The 19734-nt window shown below is 42.1% G+C and overlaps 1 protein-coding gene across 8 annotated transcripts in view; it reads left to right on the top strand.

Moving 5' to 3' along the window:
* LOC121873155 (ataxin-10-like) overlaps positions 1-13394 on the top strand; it is a 95468-nt gene extending 82074 nt beyond the window's left edge. For all 8 annotated transcript variants that reach the window (XM_042376476.1, XM_042376472.1, XM_042376477.1 and 5 more), the window contains one exon: positions 12959-13394. In XM_042376476.1, coding sequence (XP_042232410.1) covers positions 12959-13231 — 273 coding nt within the window. In that variant the 3' untranslated portion in view covers positions 13232-13394. The remainder of the gene's footprint in view (positions 1-12958) is intronic.
* Positions 13395-19734: the final 6340 nt, after the last annotated feature.

Raw genomic sequence — 19734 nt, 5'->3', positions numbered from 1 at the left:
AGGATGAAGCCTTTTGCCCATATTGGTAACGTTGTTAGCCAGTTTGAGGCGCCCACCTCCTGCTCTGTAACTACTTTTTTGTTCAAGTTCTCTGAAAATTTTTGCAAAAGTTGTTGTAGTTTATCACTTTTGGTGTGCTGCCATTCTGTCGTAAAGGATCATCGAATCTTGTTTAATTTGTTTGCACCCACCTGACTTGCTGCATTCTGAGCTATTATGCGCTCAGTGAGGGCTGCCTTGAGCTTGACTGAGTTCTGATGTTCTGTGCCGGCAAGCTCCTCTGGATTAGTCAATCCCATTCCTCCCTATCTCAGTTGTAGTGCAATGAGTGACCTTTCTGCTGGGGTTAAATAAGGGTTTTACACTAGTGTTGGAATAAAGTGACCTTGATGGCTTCTTCCAGAGGGTGGAGGAGGGATCCGATATCAGGGATAGTGCGCATCAGGTAATTCCAACGATGCTCGACTCCATGGGTAAATGCTGCAAAAGCCGCATGTGGCTCTGTTTTAGCAATATCTGACAGAGCTTGGATTTCCTTCACCCACTCATTAACCTTTCCCGTTACGTACTCGGTCTTGAAGTCATTCGTGCCAATTACCGCACCTAGATGTCTTTGGCCATCCTTTGTTATTTTTACCCCCCTCCTGCCGAACACCTCCATTGCCTGTCCATAGTATTCTGGCTTCACAATGAGGAAGGACTTGCTGGCATTTGGGTGGTACCCTATTTGTGGACCTCGTGATGTTACCAGGTCCCACCACATTTTGATGTCCTCCACTTTTCCTGCTCCTGTTAGGTCATCAGTGTAAGCTTCTTGCTTGACCTCGGATGTTTCATATTTTATTGTATGTTGGAGCACAGACAGGCCTAGTGTGTACATTGCCATGACGACAGGGTTCCCCTGCGTTGTGCACTCAGTAGACTGTATTTTGGTATCTCTCTTAGGACTTTGAAGCTTGTTATACAGAGGTCTGATGGGTTCCTATAGATGTTTTCAACATACATTGCAAAGCTTGATCTTGATGTTCTGCAGTGTAGCCTTGCAGTTGATTATGTTGAATGAGTTGGAAGCATCAACCATGAATACTGCCTCACAATCACGCAGCTCAAATATCTTTCTCATGGTGTGAATGGCAGCTTCACCTCCAGCCTGGTGGCCAGTACATACTTGCAGGTTCCCTGCAGCTGCCCTGACATCATCTTTTACCACCTCGTTTATGCATTCTCCAATGATTCATCTCAGCACTTCCTCCACTCCTATAGGCGTACATCCTGGATTTTTATCCAGGGGAATGAGGCGGCAGGCCATCAGAGCATGGAGGTGGTGGCAGTACAAGGTTGCTAGCTTTCTTGCAAGGGTGGCGGTGGCATTGCAGAGATCACTAGTTGCGGCACCAAACTTGTTAGTGCTGAGGATGACTCTCCAACCGTCTGCATACAGGCCTGAAGGGCCTACTCCTCCCTGTGTCTTCAATGCTTTTTTCCACGCCATCCCACCTGTTATTATCTCGAATATGACAGCATTTGTAGGGATACAGGCACCCTGGAACCTGATGCCTTCCTCTGTACTTGCTGGGGGATGTTTTTTCCTTCGGTTGTTGTAATGTCTCTCTGTTTGTTGGCAGCTCACCACCAGAAGATTCCACTGTGAGAGATCTTACTGCCGAGGACAATTTCCCTCACGCATCTTGCTACCAAATTTTCTGGCTACATCCTCAGTGTTTTGCTTTCAGTCTCATACGAATTTTAGACTCTCCTGCAGTGTTCTTGCTTTGCATAGCAGATCATCAAGGGCCCCATTCTGCCACATTGTTAATCTTCTATTCATTGCTGCCACATTTTCTTTGCACTTAGATCTTGTGTGTGTCCTCTGACAGAATAGATGGGGGTATTATGGCAAGTATTTGAAGAGCTAGTGGGACCAGGGGGGTGGTTCAAATAGGTTAGCTGGTGACTGCCTGACCACTTCTGAGTAGACTTCTTTGACCCAATTCTCCACATCGTCCCCCGACAAGCCTTTCCAATTTATTGACTGTATGCCATTCACCTCATGAACAGTATTTTCCGACTGAGTGGGTTCACTACTAACATCTGACATGTTGTCATCAGGTGATGGTGGAACTCTGCCGTAGGCATTTTGACAGCTGGTCCCTTTCCTACAACCCACATATTGTGTTACTTCTCATACAAATACAGGTTGTGAATTTCTGATTCTGGCCTGAGCACTGACAAGCACATTTCCCAGCCATGATGTCGACCTGGGAAGGAGAGAGCAGGTGGTTGTGGTTTGGTAGGGGAGGGAGGGGGGGGGGTAAGTTTTGGTGTACTAGCTGACGGGGCCGGTGGTTGCTGGGCACGGGGCGACCATTCCCACCCTTGACCTGCTCAGGTTACAAGCTACGTTCTACATGGCACTAACCAACACCAGCGTCACCAGCTATACAGTCCCCAGCTCTCCAAACCAGTACTACTACTTTGCTGTCTCTCGGAATCGAGTATAACGATCATCCAGCTATGATAAAATTATATGAATTATTAAGGATGTCTCCTTCGTTGGTGAACTCTGAGGTGTCCAGAGACGCTGATACGGGACTTGCAGGGTCGTTCACAGGTGTTGTACATGTGGAGGGCTACATCTAGTGCGGGAAGGGCGCCGGCAGCGTCTTTCCGGCATTCGCTTTTCTCTGCCTCAGTTTGCAGTCGGGCAAACTCGAAATTATTGACACCTTCTCGTGTGGTGCTTCTCCAAGTGTTATGGTGTGGAGTAATCGTCTCTAGGTGAGGGGGTCGATTTAGCACTTTTTCAGGTTTGTCTTAAGACTATCCTTATACCTTTTAAGTTGCCCGCCAGCATTACGTTTACTATTTGTTCGGTGACTGTAAATTAGCTGCTTTGGCAGTCTATTAATGTCCATGGAGGTAACATGGTCACATTGGTCAGTCCAACGTAGTTGTTCGTATATAATGGTAACCTCGATGCTGCTACAGTTGGTGTCAGTGAGAATACTGGCATTTGTTCTCTTGTCTTCAGCAAACTTGGAGGATGGAACGTATACTTTCCAGTGCCTGAAGTTGCCTCATGTATGTGACCCATGTCTTGCTGCCATATAGCAGGGTGAGGAGGACCGCTGCTCGAGATATGTACAACTTTTAGATAATTTCAGCTCCCTACAGCTAAAGACACGGGTATGGAATCTGCCAAAGGCTTGAGATGCACATCTGATCTGATGTTGAATCTCTTCATTGATGTCTGTGGTAGTGGACAAGTGAGAGCCGGGTAGTACTGTTAAGCTGGATGGATGGTGGAGGTGTAGCTGAACCAGGGGCAGGCTGCAAGAGATTCTGAATCTTACGTACATTCACCTCAAGGCCGAAGTGTGGATATGCAGATGCGTAGGTGTTCAGGATCTCCTGTAGATTGCATTCAGTGTAAGCAACAAGGACGCGGTCGTCTGCATACTGAAGTTCAGTAATGGAAGCTGCTGACACCTTTGTTCCTGCCTGGAGTCGTCTTATGTTGAAAAGACCCTTCACCCGGTACTCGATGTTCACCACGCTGGCTAAGTTGGCACGAGTAAGGAAGGCAGCCAAGATAAGAGAGTTGGTGTCAGTACACATCCTTGTTTTACCCCCATTTGGATGAAGAAGAATTCAGACTGAGTGCCATTGTGCAGGACACTGCCGTTCATGCCATCGTGGAGTTGCTTCACAATGGTGATGAACTTTAGTGGGCAGCCAAAACGGCTGAGGGTTGCCAGAGGGCTTCCCTGTTGACTGAGTCAAAGGCCTTGGTTAGGTCAATGAAGGCCATGTACTGGTCATGATGCTGTTCTCTGCACTTTTCTTGTATCTGGCGGTCAGCAAAGATCATGTCGGTGGTGCCACGTGATGGTTGAAAGCCACATTGAGATTCTGGGAGGAAGTTTTCCACCTCAGGAAGGGGTCTGTTTAGGAGGACTCTGGAGAATAACTTTTCTACGTACAGCAGCGAGATCCCACAGTAGTTGCCATAGTCTGACTGGTCTCCCTTGTTCTTATAAATATTGACGATGGAGGCGTCTTTAAGAGCTTGGAAAATCTCCTCCTTTTCCCATATATTCTCCAGGAGATTGGAGACAGCTGGTAAGCAGAGATCCTCCTGCCTTATACACCTTGGGTGGGACTCCATCAGGCCCTGAGGCTTTGTTAGTTTTCATCTGTTTGATGGCAGTAGCTGGGTAGTAAGGACATCCACATCAGTGTTTCGATTGAGCAGTGAATGGTAGTGCCCTTTCCAGCGCTGAAGGATGTCTTCTTCATCTTTAATTAGGGAGTTACCATCGGATGAGAGGAGGGGGGCTGTGCCATGAGTGATTGGCTCATAAAATGTTTTTGTGGACTTGAAAAATTTGCACATCTTGTGATGATCTGCAAGTTTTTGCATTTCACATGCTTTAATTTTAAACCAGTTGTTTTTTAGATTGCGAAGTTCACACTGGGCCACCACTTTCTTCTTACGGAAGGTATCATCTTTGATTCAAGGTTGAGGGGTGTTCTGCCAGTCAGTTAAAGCAGCAGATTTATCATTGATGAGTACATTGATTTCCGAGTCATTTTCATCAAACCAATGTTGGTGTATTCTTTTGATCTGGCTGAGGGTCACTGCAGGTTTTTGTCATGACAGTGTTGAGAGTACCCCCATTCGGCACTGGGATTTAGGTTGTTTGTTGTCAGGTTGTTTATCAGCTTATGTTCGAGCTGCTCCCTGAAAGCATGTGTTACTGCTGGATCCTCCAGATGCTTATTCTAGAGGCTTGTTGCATTCACTGTTTTGGTGCAACGTGAAGTATGAGCTTGGCTCTGACGAGCCGATGAAGTGTTGCAGTTGTCTGAGCCACGCATGGCTCGGGTTATATGATGCAATTCAGTGATCTTTTTCTCTGAGAATAATGTAGTCAATAAGATGCTATTGTTTAGATCTTGGGTGTTGCCACGAACTCTTGAACTTGTCGCCCTGCTTAAACAAGGTATTGGTGATAGTAAGGTTGTGTGTTACACATTTGCTGAGGAGGAGTAGGCCGCTGAGATTACTCTTGCCAAGTCCATTTCTCCCTATGATTTCCTGCCAAATATCAGCATCTCTGCCAACTCTGGCATTGAAGTCACCTAGGAGGACAACCTTATCTTCTCTGGAGATAAGAGGTTAGCATTCTGTCAAGGTCAGTATAAAAGGCCTCCTGGGATTCGGAGTGTCAGGAGGCGCTCGTTCATCCCAACAGGCTTTTCAGTTAGACTTTGTAGGATGCAGTGGCGGATGGCAAAGCCAACTTCATAGATGCAGGCTTACCCTTCCAGAAGAAGGTATAGCCAGACTCCCATTCTGTGATTTGCCCCTCGTCTTGGAGCCAGGACTCACTAATGGCTGCTATGTCAATGTCTTACCTAGCCAGCTCTTTTGCCACAAGGGCGGTTCTTCTTTCTGGATGCTCATTTGTGCCAGTATCCAGAAGGGTCCTGACATTCCATGCAGCGACCGTAAGAGGTTGTATAGTTTGTTTTTGTTTTGATCTGTAATTGTGACTGTTTTCGACTGCATATGGATGGCCTTACTAGGTGCGGTTGCCCAGTCAGGTTTGTTCTTTAGGCAGGCTATGTTTAGGGCACCTTTTCTAGCCCCCTCCCCATGTGGGGTGAGCAGAGTGGCACAGACAGGACCGGATTGCACTGCTGCCTAGATCCCAGTGCATAAACGACTATCTTATCTGTGCTGCCCATGTGCAGAGTTGTGATTAGAGACTCCCGGCAGCCATCTCTGTCTGTCCCCGTCACCACTCGTCATTGCCATAGGCCCTCGGGGTACAGTAGGGTCGGGATATACTGTATAGCTACTTTATATAACGATTTTTTAATATCACGGCTCCCAAAATGTTTGAAATTTTCCAATATATAGCGATAAATTTATTTACAGTAGACTCATAACTTACGTGGGGTTATGTTCCTGGGACCTCACATAAAGTAAAAAAAAACATATAAAGTCAGAAACACTCCTAAAAATCCCCTAAATCACCCCAAAAATACCGAGTTGAAAAACTGTACAGTACTTAGACATACAAGTGCTCCTCTACTTACGAACGAGTTACGCTCCTGAGGCTTGTTTGTAAGTCCAACTTTACTCTTGTAGATACAAAATATATTGTAAAAAATGAAAAGATTATGGATATTTAGTACAGCTTTACCCTTTAATACAGCCTTAAAACCTGGCTCACTCTTCTCCTCTTAGGTACTGTTTGTTCTATCTGGAATTTTTTTAAAAATAATCCAATCTCATCCACATTAAACGCCTGTTCTGGCAGCTAACCTCCCTCAGTGATGATGTTTGTATCTCTGAAAGTTTGTAAGTTGAACATTCTTAAGTAGAGGAGCACCTGTACTCTAAAAGACTAAATTTTTTATCTCTTGTGCAAAATATATGATGTCTATATTCAAATTATTTGCTGTCTTGAATGGATTCCAGCAATGTAATTTATATTTTGCTAACTTTAGTCTGTGACATTTTATAAGATAAATATTTTAAGCCTAAAGCCACTTTCAATCTTGCCGGAAGTGGAGAGGGAGGTGGTGTATTATGACAGCTGGCACCAGCCCCCGGCCAAGGTTACCTAGTGGTATTTATTTATGTCATATAGGGGGAGTTTTTTTTTTTCTCTTATAAAATGTCAATGAATTAACTTAAGAGAATATAATTAACAATGCTGGAATTCTTGTAAGATAGAGATTAATTTAAATATAAACATGCTATAGTTTCCAATAGACATAAAAAATTTAGTAATAATTAGTACATTTTAGTACAAAGGATTAAAATTTTTATCTCTTGTTCAAAATATATGATGTCTATATTCAAATTATTTGCTGTCTTACAAGGGTTCCAGCAGTGTAATTTATATTCTGCTAACTTTAGAGTGTACCATTTTATGGCAAGTTTAGTAACTTTTTTGGGCCTCCAGAACCTACCCAACCCTATTTTCTCCATTTATTACATGTAATTATATATCGCTATTTAGTATACGGTATAGCGAACATCCTTGGACCCTATCTCACGATATATCCCGACCCTACTGTATAGGGGTTTTGATGATGATGAGAAGTATGATGAGCTGGATGATGGCTGCGCATGAGTTGATTTATGCTGTGAGGCAGGAGCTCAGGCAACAACCACACATCTTGGCTCTCCCTTTTCCAGATCCAGTGTTGCAATGACTGGGGAGAGGAAGAGTTGCAATGGACTGCCTATAGCCCAGTATTTTTGGGTTTCGCCTTAGTAGCCTGTCCATCAGGCATTGCCTTCGTCCACTGGTGTAGTCGTTGGGTTTCCACGGTGGTCACCTCTTCAGCCTACTCCTCCGTTGGGGTCTTGTTGGAGCTCTGTAAGCATGTCTGCCTGAGGCGGGGCTCCACCGCAGATTTTTCGTGCAGGGTTTACTCCCGCAGCCTTATACCTACCAAGGTTAATTCTCAAGGCAGTGGGGCGGTGGTTGGTAGGTGCCAGGACGTGTCCACATGCTAGTGGGCCTATGCGCCATCCCTCTGGGGCCCACTGCTGCTCCGAGGTCCCCTGCTGGTCTAGCCTGAGCCCACGCGGCACCCAGTTACCGTGTGTTGACATGAGGAGGCACAGCAGGAGTCTTGGTGGTGAAGAGGCTGTGTACTGGCAGGGGGAGACTTGTACAAGTTGTTTCCCTGTTTGCTACAAACAAGGACGGATCCAGGGGTGGGGGTTCTGGGTCTTCAGGACCCCCCCCCCCCTTTTCACGAGAAAACTCCAATACTTTTTCTTTAATGCAGTATTGTACTCAGGGATTTTTGTATAGTAAGAAGTATTTTCTATTGACTTCAGAATATCTCCTAATATCAAGTACGCTTGGCTTTAAAATGGCCTCAAAATGCCCTGATATTGGTAAATTTAAAACAAAAATTCTAGGGGGGGAGGTACATTGACCCCCAGCTGAGTGGGCTCGCTGCGCTCGCCATGTTCCCCCACCCGTGACATCTTGAACCTTACCCCTTTTGATATTCCCTCAATCCGCCCCTGATGAGGGCTAGCCTGCGGCGGTAGCTGAAAGCGAGAGGAAGCAAGCAGTGCTTGGACCTTGACACTATACTCACTTTACACTAGCTTGGCCCAGACGCCACGCCCTCATTTCTATAAGCGAGCTGATTGGTTCATATCAAATGTTCGTTTCGCTGTCTAATTATTCATACTAATGTGTTCACTATTTATTATCAGACCTGTTCTTCTCTATAATAATGTTAAAAATTATGAAAACAAAAATGCAAATGATGTTAAAGATTGTTGTCAACTCTGCAGTTCGCCTCGTCCCTGTGGCTGCTCCCCTGAGCGTACCTCCCCTCGAACTGCGCAAATTTGAAACAATTTTTTCAGTTAAACAATGATTTGCGATATATTTAGCCTTTACAAACTGTAGGTAATTGTCTATTGTGCTATGTGTTTGGTGTTATTTGTTTGTTAACTTTCTGTTTGCTACAAAACAAAGAAATGATAGATAGGCTTCATTCGAACGCAACTTTTGTCTTCGACCGTTCGTTATACACATTTTAACATTTTTAACATCCTTTTTGATGTGCTAGTGCCTTAAAAATTTATATATATATATATATATATATATATATATATATATATATATATATATATATATATATATATATATATATATATATATATATATATATATATATATATATATATATATATATATATATATATATATATAGATAGATAGATAGATAGATAGATAGATAGATAGATAGATAGATAGATAGATAGATAGATAGATAGATAGATAGATAGATAGATAGATAGATAGATAGATAGATAGATATACACACACACACACACACACACACAGAGTTGGTCCTCACATTATGCGGTTAATGTAACCCGGAGGGTCCCGCGGAAAGTGAGGAACATAACATATGGGATTAATTGAAAGAGAGTCCAGGCCGATCCCCAAACTCCACTTTTTGACGACACACAACTATGTTGTAGTAAAAATATTATCTTAACTTTATGATGGTATGCACACACAATTAATAATTAAGAGAAATATCAATAATATTAGGTTTTTTAACACTTACATTAGTAGAAAAGATGGCTGGGCACACGGGGATGGGCGGTTGGTTCTGAGGCAGAGGGCAGATTATTGGCCCTCACCTGTATCACTTGTATCAATTGTATCACTATCCACCACAGAGGCTTGCAGGGCCTCTTTGTCAAACCCCCCAAAGTTCATATAAGTACATATCCTCACTATAATTATCACTATCACTGACTTGGGCCGGCTGTAGTGGGTGGCGGGTGAAGAACTCGGTAATGTTTTGATGACTGGGCGACCTTGTGCGCACCATTTTCGCGCCTCTTACACAACATGGCGGATGGCGGGAGGTTTGGATCCAAAAATGGCGCGGCTTGCCAGCTGCTTTCCGCGTAATGGGGTTCACGACCGCGGAATGTGAAAATGTTAGGTTCTGGCAAGGCACCGCGTTAACGGTGAAACGCGGAATGCGGGACCGCTTAATGTGAGGACCAACTGTATATATATACACACAGTAGTACCCCACTTAACGCGGTCAATAAAACCCACAGGGTACCATGTTAAGTGAAAACCGCGCTAAGTGAACAACAGAACATATGGGATTAATTCCAATAGAGACCGGCTGACCCCCAAACTCCACTTTTTCCGACACAATACCTATGTTCTAGTAAAAATAACATCTTAATTTTATGATGGTACATGCACACAATTAATACTTAAGAGAAATAGAGAAATACAGTCGCCAAGTTAATGTCCATTCAAATAATGGACTCAACTCCCTCCCCCTCTTCTCACACTACACTCAATGGCTCTTCCCTCTCTGAGAAATTTTGGGGGGAAAACCACTAAATTTTAATAAATAATACCTCAAACTTAAGTTAGGATAATACAATTGACATTGCTGGATTCCTTGTAAGACCAGGAATATTTTGAATATAAATGTCATATATTTTGCACAAAAGATAACAAATTTACTCAGAGTAAACATTATATCTAAAATTTGTATGTCTAGTGCAAAATCTATGATGTTTATATTCAAAATAATCACCAAATTGTAAGAATTCCAGCAATGTAAATTATATTCTGGCCGGGTAATTTGTATGAATTTTATGAGCTAAAACAAATATCTTCAGTTAATAAAAAATAAAATATATTCTTCACACGGTAACAGATGGTCGGTCTGTCCCTCCCTCCCCCCACCCCCTACCAACCCTCCCTACCAGATGTGTGGGAAAACCAGAATATTTACCTTTTTAGTAATAAATAATACCTCAAATTAAAGTTAGGATAATATAATTGACATTGCTGGATTCCTTGTAAGACTAGAAATATTTTGAATACAAATGTCATATATTTTGCACAAAAAAGAACATATTTACTCAGAGTAAACATATCTAAAATTTGTATGTCTAGTGCAAAATCTATGATATTTATATTCAAAATGATCATCATATTGTAAGAATTTCAGCAATGTAAATTATATTCTGGCCAGGTAATTTGTATGAATTTTATGAGCTAAAACAGGCAGGCAGTCAGGCTGGGTGGCGGGTGGGGCGAATCTAAAAATAGCGTCTGGAGCCGGACACTCTGCGCGTATACGTGGAAAAACCCGCGTTAAGTGAAAGTTCGGCTCTGGCGAGGCACCGCGTATACGTGAAATCGCGCTAAGCGAAACCGTGTTAAGCGGGGTATTACTGTATATATATTTCATGTAAATCCACAATGAAAACGTGGATAAGATAAATCTTGATAAAATCACACGGGAAAATGGAAACAACGGAGCATCTTAGCTTTCGTCTTTATTCAAGACATCTTCAGAGGCAACTGGACTACATGGACAGAGAGAGGCTTAAATATACAGGGTGACCTTAAAAACATGAGGTCAGGTCATAATGATGTCATCCACTAATCCCCACACCAACACACACGTAGAGGAGCTTAAGAGAAGGGGGGTGACATGACTAGTCAGGTCAGGTCAAAAATAAGGGACCCACAAAATAACTGTCATACATTTAGATCAAAAGTTTTCAAAGCATTTTTAACCTTGGGCCACTGACAAATAAATTTATGTAACATATCAGTTTTGAACTGACCATCACTAAGGTTTATTGATTTTAATTCCTTAATCAAACTAGCTTCAACCAGAAGTCTTTCTGTGGCACAAGATGATTTAAATACTTCTAAGCTTTTTTCCCAAGCAATGGGGTGATTATTATTCCTAACATGAACGAACAAGGCACTGCTTTCAGATGCTGTTCTGATATTATACTTATGTTGTTTGATTCTGAGCTGCAGTGTTTTTCCTGTCTGTCCTACATAATTACAATTACATTTGCTTCATGGAATACAATAAACACTTCCATTTACATTCAAACTTGGGCTATTCCTTATCAACATATTGGTAATGGTTGAGTCATACTTGAAAACAACATTAATATTTAGAAGCTTGAGGGACCGAACTAACGGGACAAATTCATTACGATAGGGCCGAGTCAAAATATTCTTAAGTGTAGGAACTTGTCTGGTTTGAGAGGAATGAAAGGATTTTTTAGCCCTTTTAAAACAACGATCAACAAACACAGAAGGGTACCCGAGTTTCTGTGCAATGGAACGTATGTGTTTCAATTCATCGTCAATAAATTCAGGGTCACAAATACGCAGACATCTTAAGAACATAGCAGAAAAAACTGACATTTTGGTAGACTCAAGGTGATTTGATAAAAAGTGAATGAAACTGTCTACCTGTGTGGGCTTTCTATATACCTTAAATTTATAGTTTTGGCCATTTCTCATGATAAGCATATCAAGGTCACCACCACTCCTCCCAACTCGCTCCCTCCGCTCCCTCCTCACCGTCACTACTGCCGACAACGAACACAAATGTTTTGTGAAAAACTGCACCTCCACTTCCTATGTACAGTACTGAACTGTACTGTGCTGTGCATTTTTACAAACAATAAACATGGCGTACGTATTACAGTGGAAAGTGACGAAAACAATGACTTTCGCTTTCTTTCGTTCAAAAGATGTTACCATAATCGCTTTTCGAATGCTTTTCAGTTAAAAAAACTGTTGCATCACAAGTGAATTAGGATAGAATATTGTTGTAATACAACAGTTTTTTAACTGAAAACCATTCGAAAAGCGATTACGGTAACATCTTTCGAACGAAAGAAAGCGAGTCATTGCTTTCGTCACTCTCCACTGTAATACGTACGTCATTTCAGCAAAATATTACATTTCCATATTCTCAGAAAAAAATAGTAGTTTTGCTGAAACGTAATGCATTTCAATGTAAATTAGGATAAACTACATGAAAACAAAAGACTTTACCTAACCTTCCGATGTTCAAGATATGTTACTCGTTTTTTTAGTAGTTTTCGGTTAAAATACTCTTATATTAGTGATATTCTATTCATACTGTGCTTGATATAATACATTCACGGACATGTAATATTTTTGCAACTACAATGCTGATGTCAACACAAGCGTGGTTACAGCGAGACTGACTGAGTGAGGGAGAGCTATGCGTGTGTGTGTGTGTGTGAGGTTGAGGGAGCGGGCGGTGTCCCGTGTTCGGTGCCGCGCCCGAGTTGAATGGCGCGCGATTTGAATGTACTTCAATTACTTCAATGTACAGAATATTCCTCCGGCGGGGCAATCCGTGTATTATAAACCCACGTATGTTAAGGGCCGACTGTATGTACTTTTTCTGTGAGTTGGAACCAATTACCAAATATCCCATTGAAATAATAGATTCAGTTAACAAAATTTTCGTTTAACAAATGACTCTGTGGAACCAATTGTGTTGGTTAATCGAGGGACCACTGTATATATAAATTTATTTTTTTACTTTATTTTTTTTTTAGGTTCGAGAGATGAATGGTATACTTCTGCTGCTGGAGAGCTCACAGTTTGATGCCAGAAACCCACTGATAAAGGAGGTATCCATTTTTGCTGTACGTAACCTCTTAGAAGGCAATCTTGAAAATCAGCTCTTTGTGAAAGGGTTAAAATTGAAGAGTGTTGCAGAGAATCCAGGCTTACAGGAGCTTGGCCTAGAGGCAGTCTGTGAAGGAGAGCAAATCAGACTTGTACAGAGGTCAGGCTCTTCTCCTGATTATGATGATACAGAGCTCTGACCCAGGTTTCAACATCAGCTGGATTGAGTTATAGATGTAACATAAATCTTAATCTGATCTTTATTGTGTGCATATACTGCCTTGGTGATGTAATAAAAAAAATGGTGAATGAAAGCAAATATAAACCCCTTTTTTTTTTTAGTAAACTTTAACATTATCTCGTCATCAGACTTTTATTTCTATTGTAACCTTATTGAATAAGCTTACAGCTGGAATACTGGAGTACAGTATCCCTTGCCAACTACAGTGGTTAGGTTCCTGAAAAACCCTGTGGTTGGTAAGACACCAAAATGTTTGGCCTCATGGGCTGAAGGCACCACCCACCCAACATTCCAAAAATGGATTGCTGCCAGGTCTAGGATGTGGCTTTGCCCCTGAAATCACCCTTGAAAGCGGATAAAAAGTGGCATTTATTTAATGGAAGAGCACCAAGGATAAAATCAGTGTCAAACCTTTCTTTGTGGTCCACTGAGTGTGAAATGACCAATGGCAGCAATTTTAGGTATGGCTTTATCCCCACCAGCAATGCCTTTGGCCTTTTTAGTTACAGTAATATCTCCGTTAGCCGGAATCCCACAAACCCGGAACTCTCCGATAGTCAGAATTGAAATTTTCCAAAGGACACATTTTCCGGAAAATTTAGGGGATGGGGGATATTATTCCGGGTACAGGACATGATGTAATGGTCAATTTCTGAAACTTCCGAGAACATTTTTCCGTTTCATGGAAAATTCTGGAAAATTCCTGGGATGAGGGATTTTTTCCGGCTTTGAGAGTCATCTCGTCACCCGGAAATCTCTCGTTCCCAAAAGTGCTTTGCACCAAGTGTTTTAGCTAACGGAGATATCACTTTGTATTCTTCTAACTTGTTACCCATGAATAGCTGTCATAATGACAAGAGCCTTATTTCAAAGCCAATATTGAGAAATGCTTTAATATCAAATTAAAAAAATTTACAATTGTGTTAATATGGCTACCTGACATAATACATGAAAGAGCGCCAACAGTAATGACATAACTCTTACAATACAGTATCACTGAGATGTTTAACTGTCATCTTTCTCAGAGATTATTAAATTAATCACTTTTATTCATAACTAAAGAAATTGACTGAACAATATAGTATAATTATCATGGTACTGTACATACTTAAAATGTACAACTCCAATTGGACGTTCTCTTGAATACATTATAAATCATCTTCATCACTATCACCGTCCTTACTCCAGGCATTGTCTGATTTCTCTTCATCCACTGACAGAACACTGATTTTGTCCACATTATCCTTAGGAGTGTCTGTGATGGATTTGGGGATTGAACTACCTGGGTATCAGTTTGGTTCCAAAAAGTTTTGATTTTCCTTCCATCCATAGTCTGTGGTATTCACTTTACCAGTCGGATCAGTTTGATCAGCCCTTTTCCAAAGCCTTGCCACAAATTGAGCCCTTTTGATTTGATTACCAATTGTCTTAGTGCACCGGGGTAAAGAGGCACAGTTGATCTTGACTCTGGTCAGAGGTTCCTTCTCATTATCACCACTCATGCGTAGGAAGGCCTTATATCTTGCCTCATTTATATTGGAAGTTTTAAATCCATACAGCGAGTACACAAAGCTAGTAACATCTGGAACATCAACTTCCTCAGACGTTAGAGATCACAATGCCGTCACATGACCCTGAGCTCCCTCTGCTTCAAGCACTGTGTAAAATCACAACTTTTATGGCATGAAGCCCCAACAGTGCTTCAGTGAGTCCAGAATGCTTTTCCTCGAGAATGGCAGCTATTTCTGAGACATAAATGTATCTCCACTGGTTGCCTGACCCATAGTCCATCATGATACTGAGCCCTTCCATGCTTCCGACTAGCCCAAGAAGAATGATGAGGACGTCTGTGTCAGTAGATCTTGCCAGTATATTTCCAGTAGTAATGTTCTTTCCATGAAATGCAATGAGAGTGTCTGCCTCCTTGTGCTGACCTTGGAGACGACTGGGTTCCAGGGTTTGTAGCATTTCATCTTCACTGTTTTCCATCTCCATGCACTTTCCACCATGTGAGATGTACACAGTTTTTCTGTCAATGATTGGCCCATATGGAGGCTTCTTCCACTCCTCCATAAGGAAATGGGCAAACTCTTCCTTAAATGCACCATTTTTGAGGAGCGCCATTCCACTTTGTCTTTGGGCCTGGTCAGGCCCAGTAATGACAATTACTTGATGAACACCAGAACCCACGCATACTTCTCTCATAATCTTTAATGGATGGGGACTGGTACTTGTCAAATACCATGTGGATCTGTTCTCCACTAGTGGAACATATCTTTATTTGAAGATTCCTCGCCATGGTTGCATATGTGGACTTGCTGTGTTTCAAAATGGTTACGTAGAGGATGCTGCCACTGTCAATTATAGTGGCCTTGATTGGGGGAAGATCACTATCCATGAGCACAACTTGTTGTTTACTTTCAAGTGCTTTTGTGAGGATAACTTTGTCTGTCTTCAGGGTAGTTCCATCGCTATGAGTAAGAGAGAGAGGCATTGCAGTAATAGGATAACTCCGTATGTGCTGCAAGTTAAGTGTCTCTCTTGTCTTTTTTACAACAACCAAGATTCTGCACACTCGCCTTCAAATTTCAGTCGAAGTTTTCTGCCAGTATCAATGTGTTAAGAAGAAATTATCTGTGTCATTCTTTGCTTTCTTCCCCGATGAGATTAACAAGGGAAACTGGACAATCTGGTGTAAATGGGTTGCAAGTGCAGCTGAGGGTCTTGGCAAGGGCATCCATGTCAGCATTGTCATGCTGAATTCTCCAATTATTCATCTGATTTGTTGGTTCCTCTCCCACTTGGAGACCAACCATTTAATGGAGCTCTGACAGGACCATGCCAAGTTGGATGAGAGTGGCTGACCACCTTCTGAAGGCACACTCAGAGTTTCTGAAAGCTGAAATGCCTTTCATGGGAGATGCTGCTTTCCTGTTGACCGTTTGCTTTAAGGTCAAGTCAACTGCCCATCTTGCATAGGATTTACTTGTTCATCGAATGGAGAGTGCACCAGCTTCCAGAATCTCACAGACATGGGTATCAATTTCTCTGAGTTTGTGGAGGAAGACAGAACCCCACCTTGCATAATTGGGGTGGTTCAAAGCGAAGTACAGTATGCCCCCCAAGTTCGCGGGATTTTACTGCGCGGTTCTCGGTAATTCGCGGATGACACCCTGGATGTACCCAAGAATGTCTGTGGGTAGTTTAAAGTTGCCTGCATTTTAGCGGCTGGGATAGGGAGCCATTTGCTCTAGAGACAGTAATTTGCTTTACCTTTATTGTTATCACAGTGGGCTTCAGCTACAGTGCTGGCGTGTGTTGCCATTAAATCTTTTGACCATTGACCTCGCCAGATGTAGAAGTGTTTGCAGACAAGTCCTGGTTCTGCTGAGTGGACTGTCTTCGGCGGGTGGCAGTGCTGCCTGCCCTGCCATGAGCGAGATCGCCCTCTCTAGTGATGCTGTGAGGACCAGCCCTCTGCTTGCACTGGTGAACACCGACTCACAATCCTGTCCGAGAATTTGTGCTGGGAAAGTTTACGCAGTACAGTACTGTTGTTTCTTGGAACACCATACTGATCTGCATTGACCCGCACTTGTAAGTACAGCGTAAGTAATGACATACCCCGCAATACTGAAATATTGTTGACTTTTTACTCCTACTCATTTCTGCCTTATCTGGAGTAATAAGACAATGCAGAATGAAGCGTAGCCAAGGTTAATAGTTATGAACTTTGTGTTATGTCACTATGTTTAATAAATTGTAATTATGATAAAATTGTGTGAGACTAATTATGTATCACATGGATCATCATGTAATATTATGAACGCCTTCTCCTCTGCAGGTTTTGACCACATCAATAAATATTGAATGCGTCAAAAGGCGGGTTTCAATCATTCCCTTCGACTTGCCCATCACCTGAACGTCCCTAACCAAGGCGTTTACATGTATTGTAAATATGTGTGTGTGTGTGTGTAGATACACACACACAAAACACATACAAATAAGTAATAATGGGAAAATACTCTCACAAATAATTTGTTTCTAATTACAGGTGCTCCCCGACTTACGACGGAGTTCGGGACCCAAATCCAGGTTGTAAGTCGGAATGGTCGTAAGTCCGACATAGATAAAAAAAAAAAAGTCTATAATGAAATACAGTACAGTCAGGGGCAATTCTACAGGGGGGGCCATGGCCCCCCAGATTTTGGGCTGGCCCCTGGGTTGGCCCCCTCACTTTTTATTCTCAAAATTGTAATTCCAAAAACATTCCCAAGACCAGGAAGTGAGTCAAGTGATTGATGAGCTCTGTGAGAAATGCAGCATTTCACCAACAAAGACACGAAAGCGAACCAGAAAACCTCGACAGAATGATGAATTCATTGTGCTGGAAACGACCGGTCAAAGATCTGACGTGAGTCATGTGCACATTGGCATCTTCTATGAAGTCCTAGACTGTTTGATTAGTGAATTAGACAGGCGTTTCTCCAATGATTCCTGTGCAATTTTCTGTGGGATTTCAGCTCTTTGTCCAGAAGGACAGACATTCTTGTCTGAAGAAGATTTGAAGGCATTTGCAGTTACATACTCAGTCACTCAAAGTGACTTACAACATGAGATACCTCTGGTGAAGAAATTGCTCGTGAAGGAACATAAACAACCTTTTATCGTTCGTGCAATTTATGTCATTTATATGCCCTTATAAGGCTGCATTTGACTGTTTGTATAAATTACTGTTGATAGCTGTAACTCTCCCTGTTACCAGTGCTTCATGCGAGAGAAGCTTTTCGAAAATGAAATTAGTGAAAACATTCCTAAGAAATTCCTTGTCCAGTGACAGACTGAGTAACATCGCGCTACTATCTTCTTGTGACGGGCGCTGGTCTTCCCCCGACTTTTTGTCTTGGGAACGATTCTGTTTTAGCTTCTGCGCCACCTGGGGTACACCATAGTCTAAATTCCTGACCTTCGTCACTATGGCGCACTCCTGTGTGTTGTGAGTTGTTCACTTGTGGAGTGCACACCACATGCGTGACTTCTGGTTAGGCGGAGGCGTTGCCTTAACCGCCTCCGTGATTGACCTTGACGGCTGCTTGGCACCTGTGGTCTCTTGTAACTTAACACCATCAAATGGCCTCGTTTATTACAATGAGTACATCTTATAGAACGACGTTGCTTGAAGGTGCAATAGGAAACTAATTAATTCGATCAGCGTTTCCACATTTCTCGCTGACATTCTATTATCCTGTCCGTACCAATTCGAATTTCTGAAGGTCGATTCCATATCCTGTCGCACCTCCCCAGCAATATCAACTGCCTCCACAGGTGTTCCTGCGTGAACCACTGAAGTACAACGATCCAGCCACCTGTAGATCCACTGCAATTGGCCCAACTGGGACCCGCCCCAAAAAATTCCAATGAGGGTGCGCTTAAATTTCTCATAGCTAGGGTTCGATAAGCCATACGCATTTAAGTGATTTCCAGCAAATGATCCCTGCGTAATGTGGGAACACACAAATGACTTTTTATCTGCATCACTGGTAATTTTAGCAGTGCGCATAGTGTCTTCACATGCACGAATGAAATGCGTTACTCGATAATCATCCTGACCCGTAAAATTATGTACGTGGTCACCACGCGGCATCATATGAAATACATTATCAGGGTTAGTTGACATGGTAGCATTATTGAGTAGAGTGTTAGAGGAAGCCATTGTAGCGTTAGAAGTTAGCAAGCCAGTACTTTTACTCTTAACTGAAGGGTCATTTAATGGGGGTGGTAATGATAAACCAACTGACACACTGTCACCCGGAACAGGGTTAGAAACTACCTGTGTAAGTCTAGGTGAGGTACTATATTGATTCCCCGACCATAAAGTACGATGGTTTAAGTCGTCATACGAATTCTCAATTAACTGCTCACTACTTTCTACCGAAACGTCTAACTGTGCTTCCGGCTTAAATCCTAACTCAACCTTTGCGGAAGATATGGAACTTGTATCCTCTAATTGTAATTCATCAGCAACTACTTGTGCTAGGTGAGTAATGTCTTCGGATTTATACATTGGAAACTTTGAAAATTTATCCAATAAGTTTCAGTTTAGCCAGACAATAATTAATGGTAAAAGCAAAATACTTGCCTTTTATTTACAGGAAATGATAAAAATTATAGTTAGAATAATTAAAATATGAATGATTAAACAGATAAGAAATAACTACTGCAAATTATATTACGTTCACATATTTATTATATTGGGCTTTAGTAACGAAACCCAATTGAAGTTTCTTCTTTTATTAAAAAGTATTATTTGTATAATTCCTGAGTGTAGATGAACCATAAGTTCCACTATTTATGAGTGTGGCGAGAAAGGGACGGTGTCTATGTAAATACAGTAGACGTGAATCAACGTCTGTACGATATTAAGTAGTGAGTGAGACTGAGTAATGGGCGTCGCATTGGTGC

The sequence above is a fragment of the Homarus americanus genome, unplaced genomic scaffold (assembly GCF_018991925.1).
Source record: "Homarus americanus isolate GMGI-L3 unplaced genomic scaffold, GMGI_Hamer_2.0 scaffold32929, whole genome shotgun sequence".
Classification (NCBI taxonomy): Eukaryota; Metazoa; Arthropoda; class Malacostraca; order Decapoda; family Nephropidae; genus Homarus; species Homarus americanus.
The sequence above is the reverse complement of the archived record's forward strand: the minus strand, read 5'-3'. Positions and strand labels throughout refer to the sequence as shown.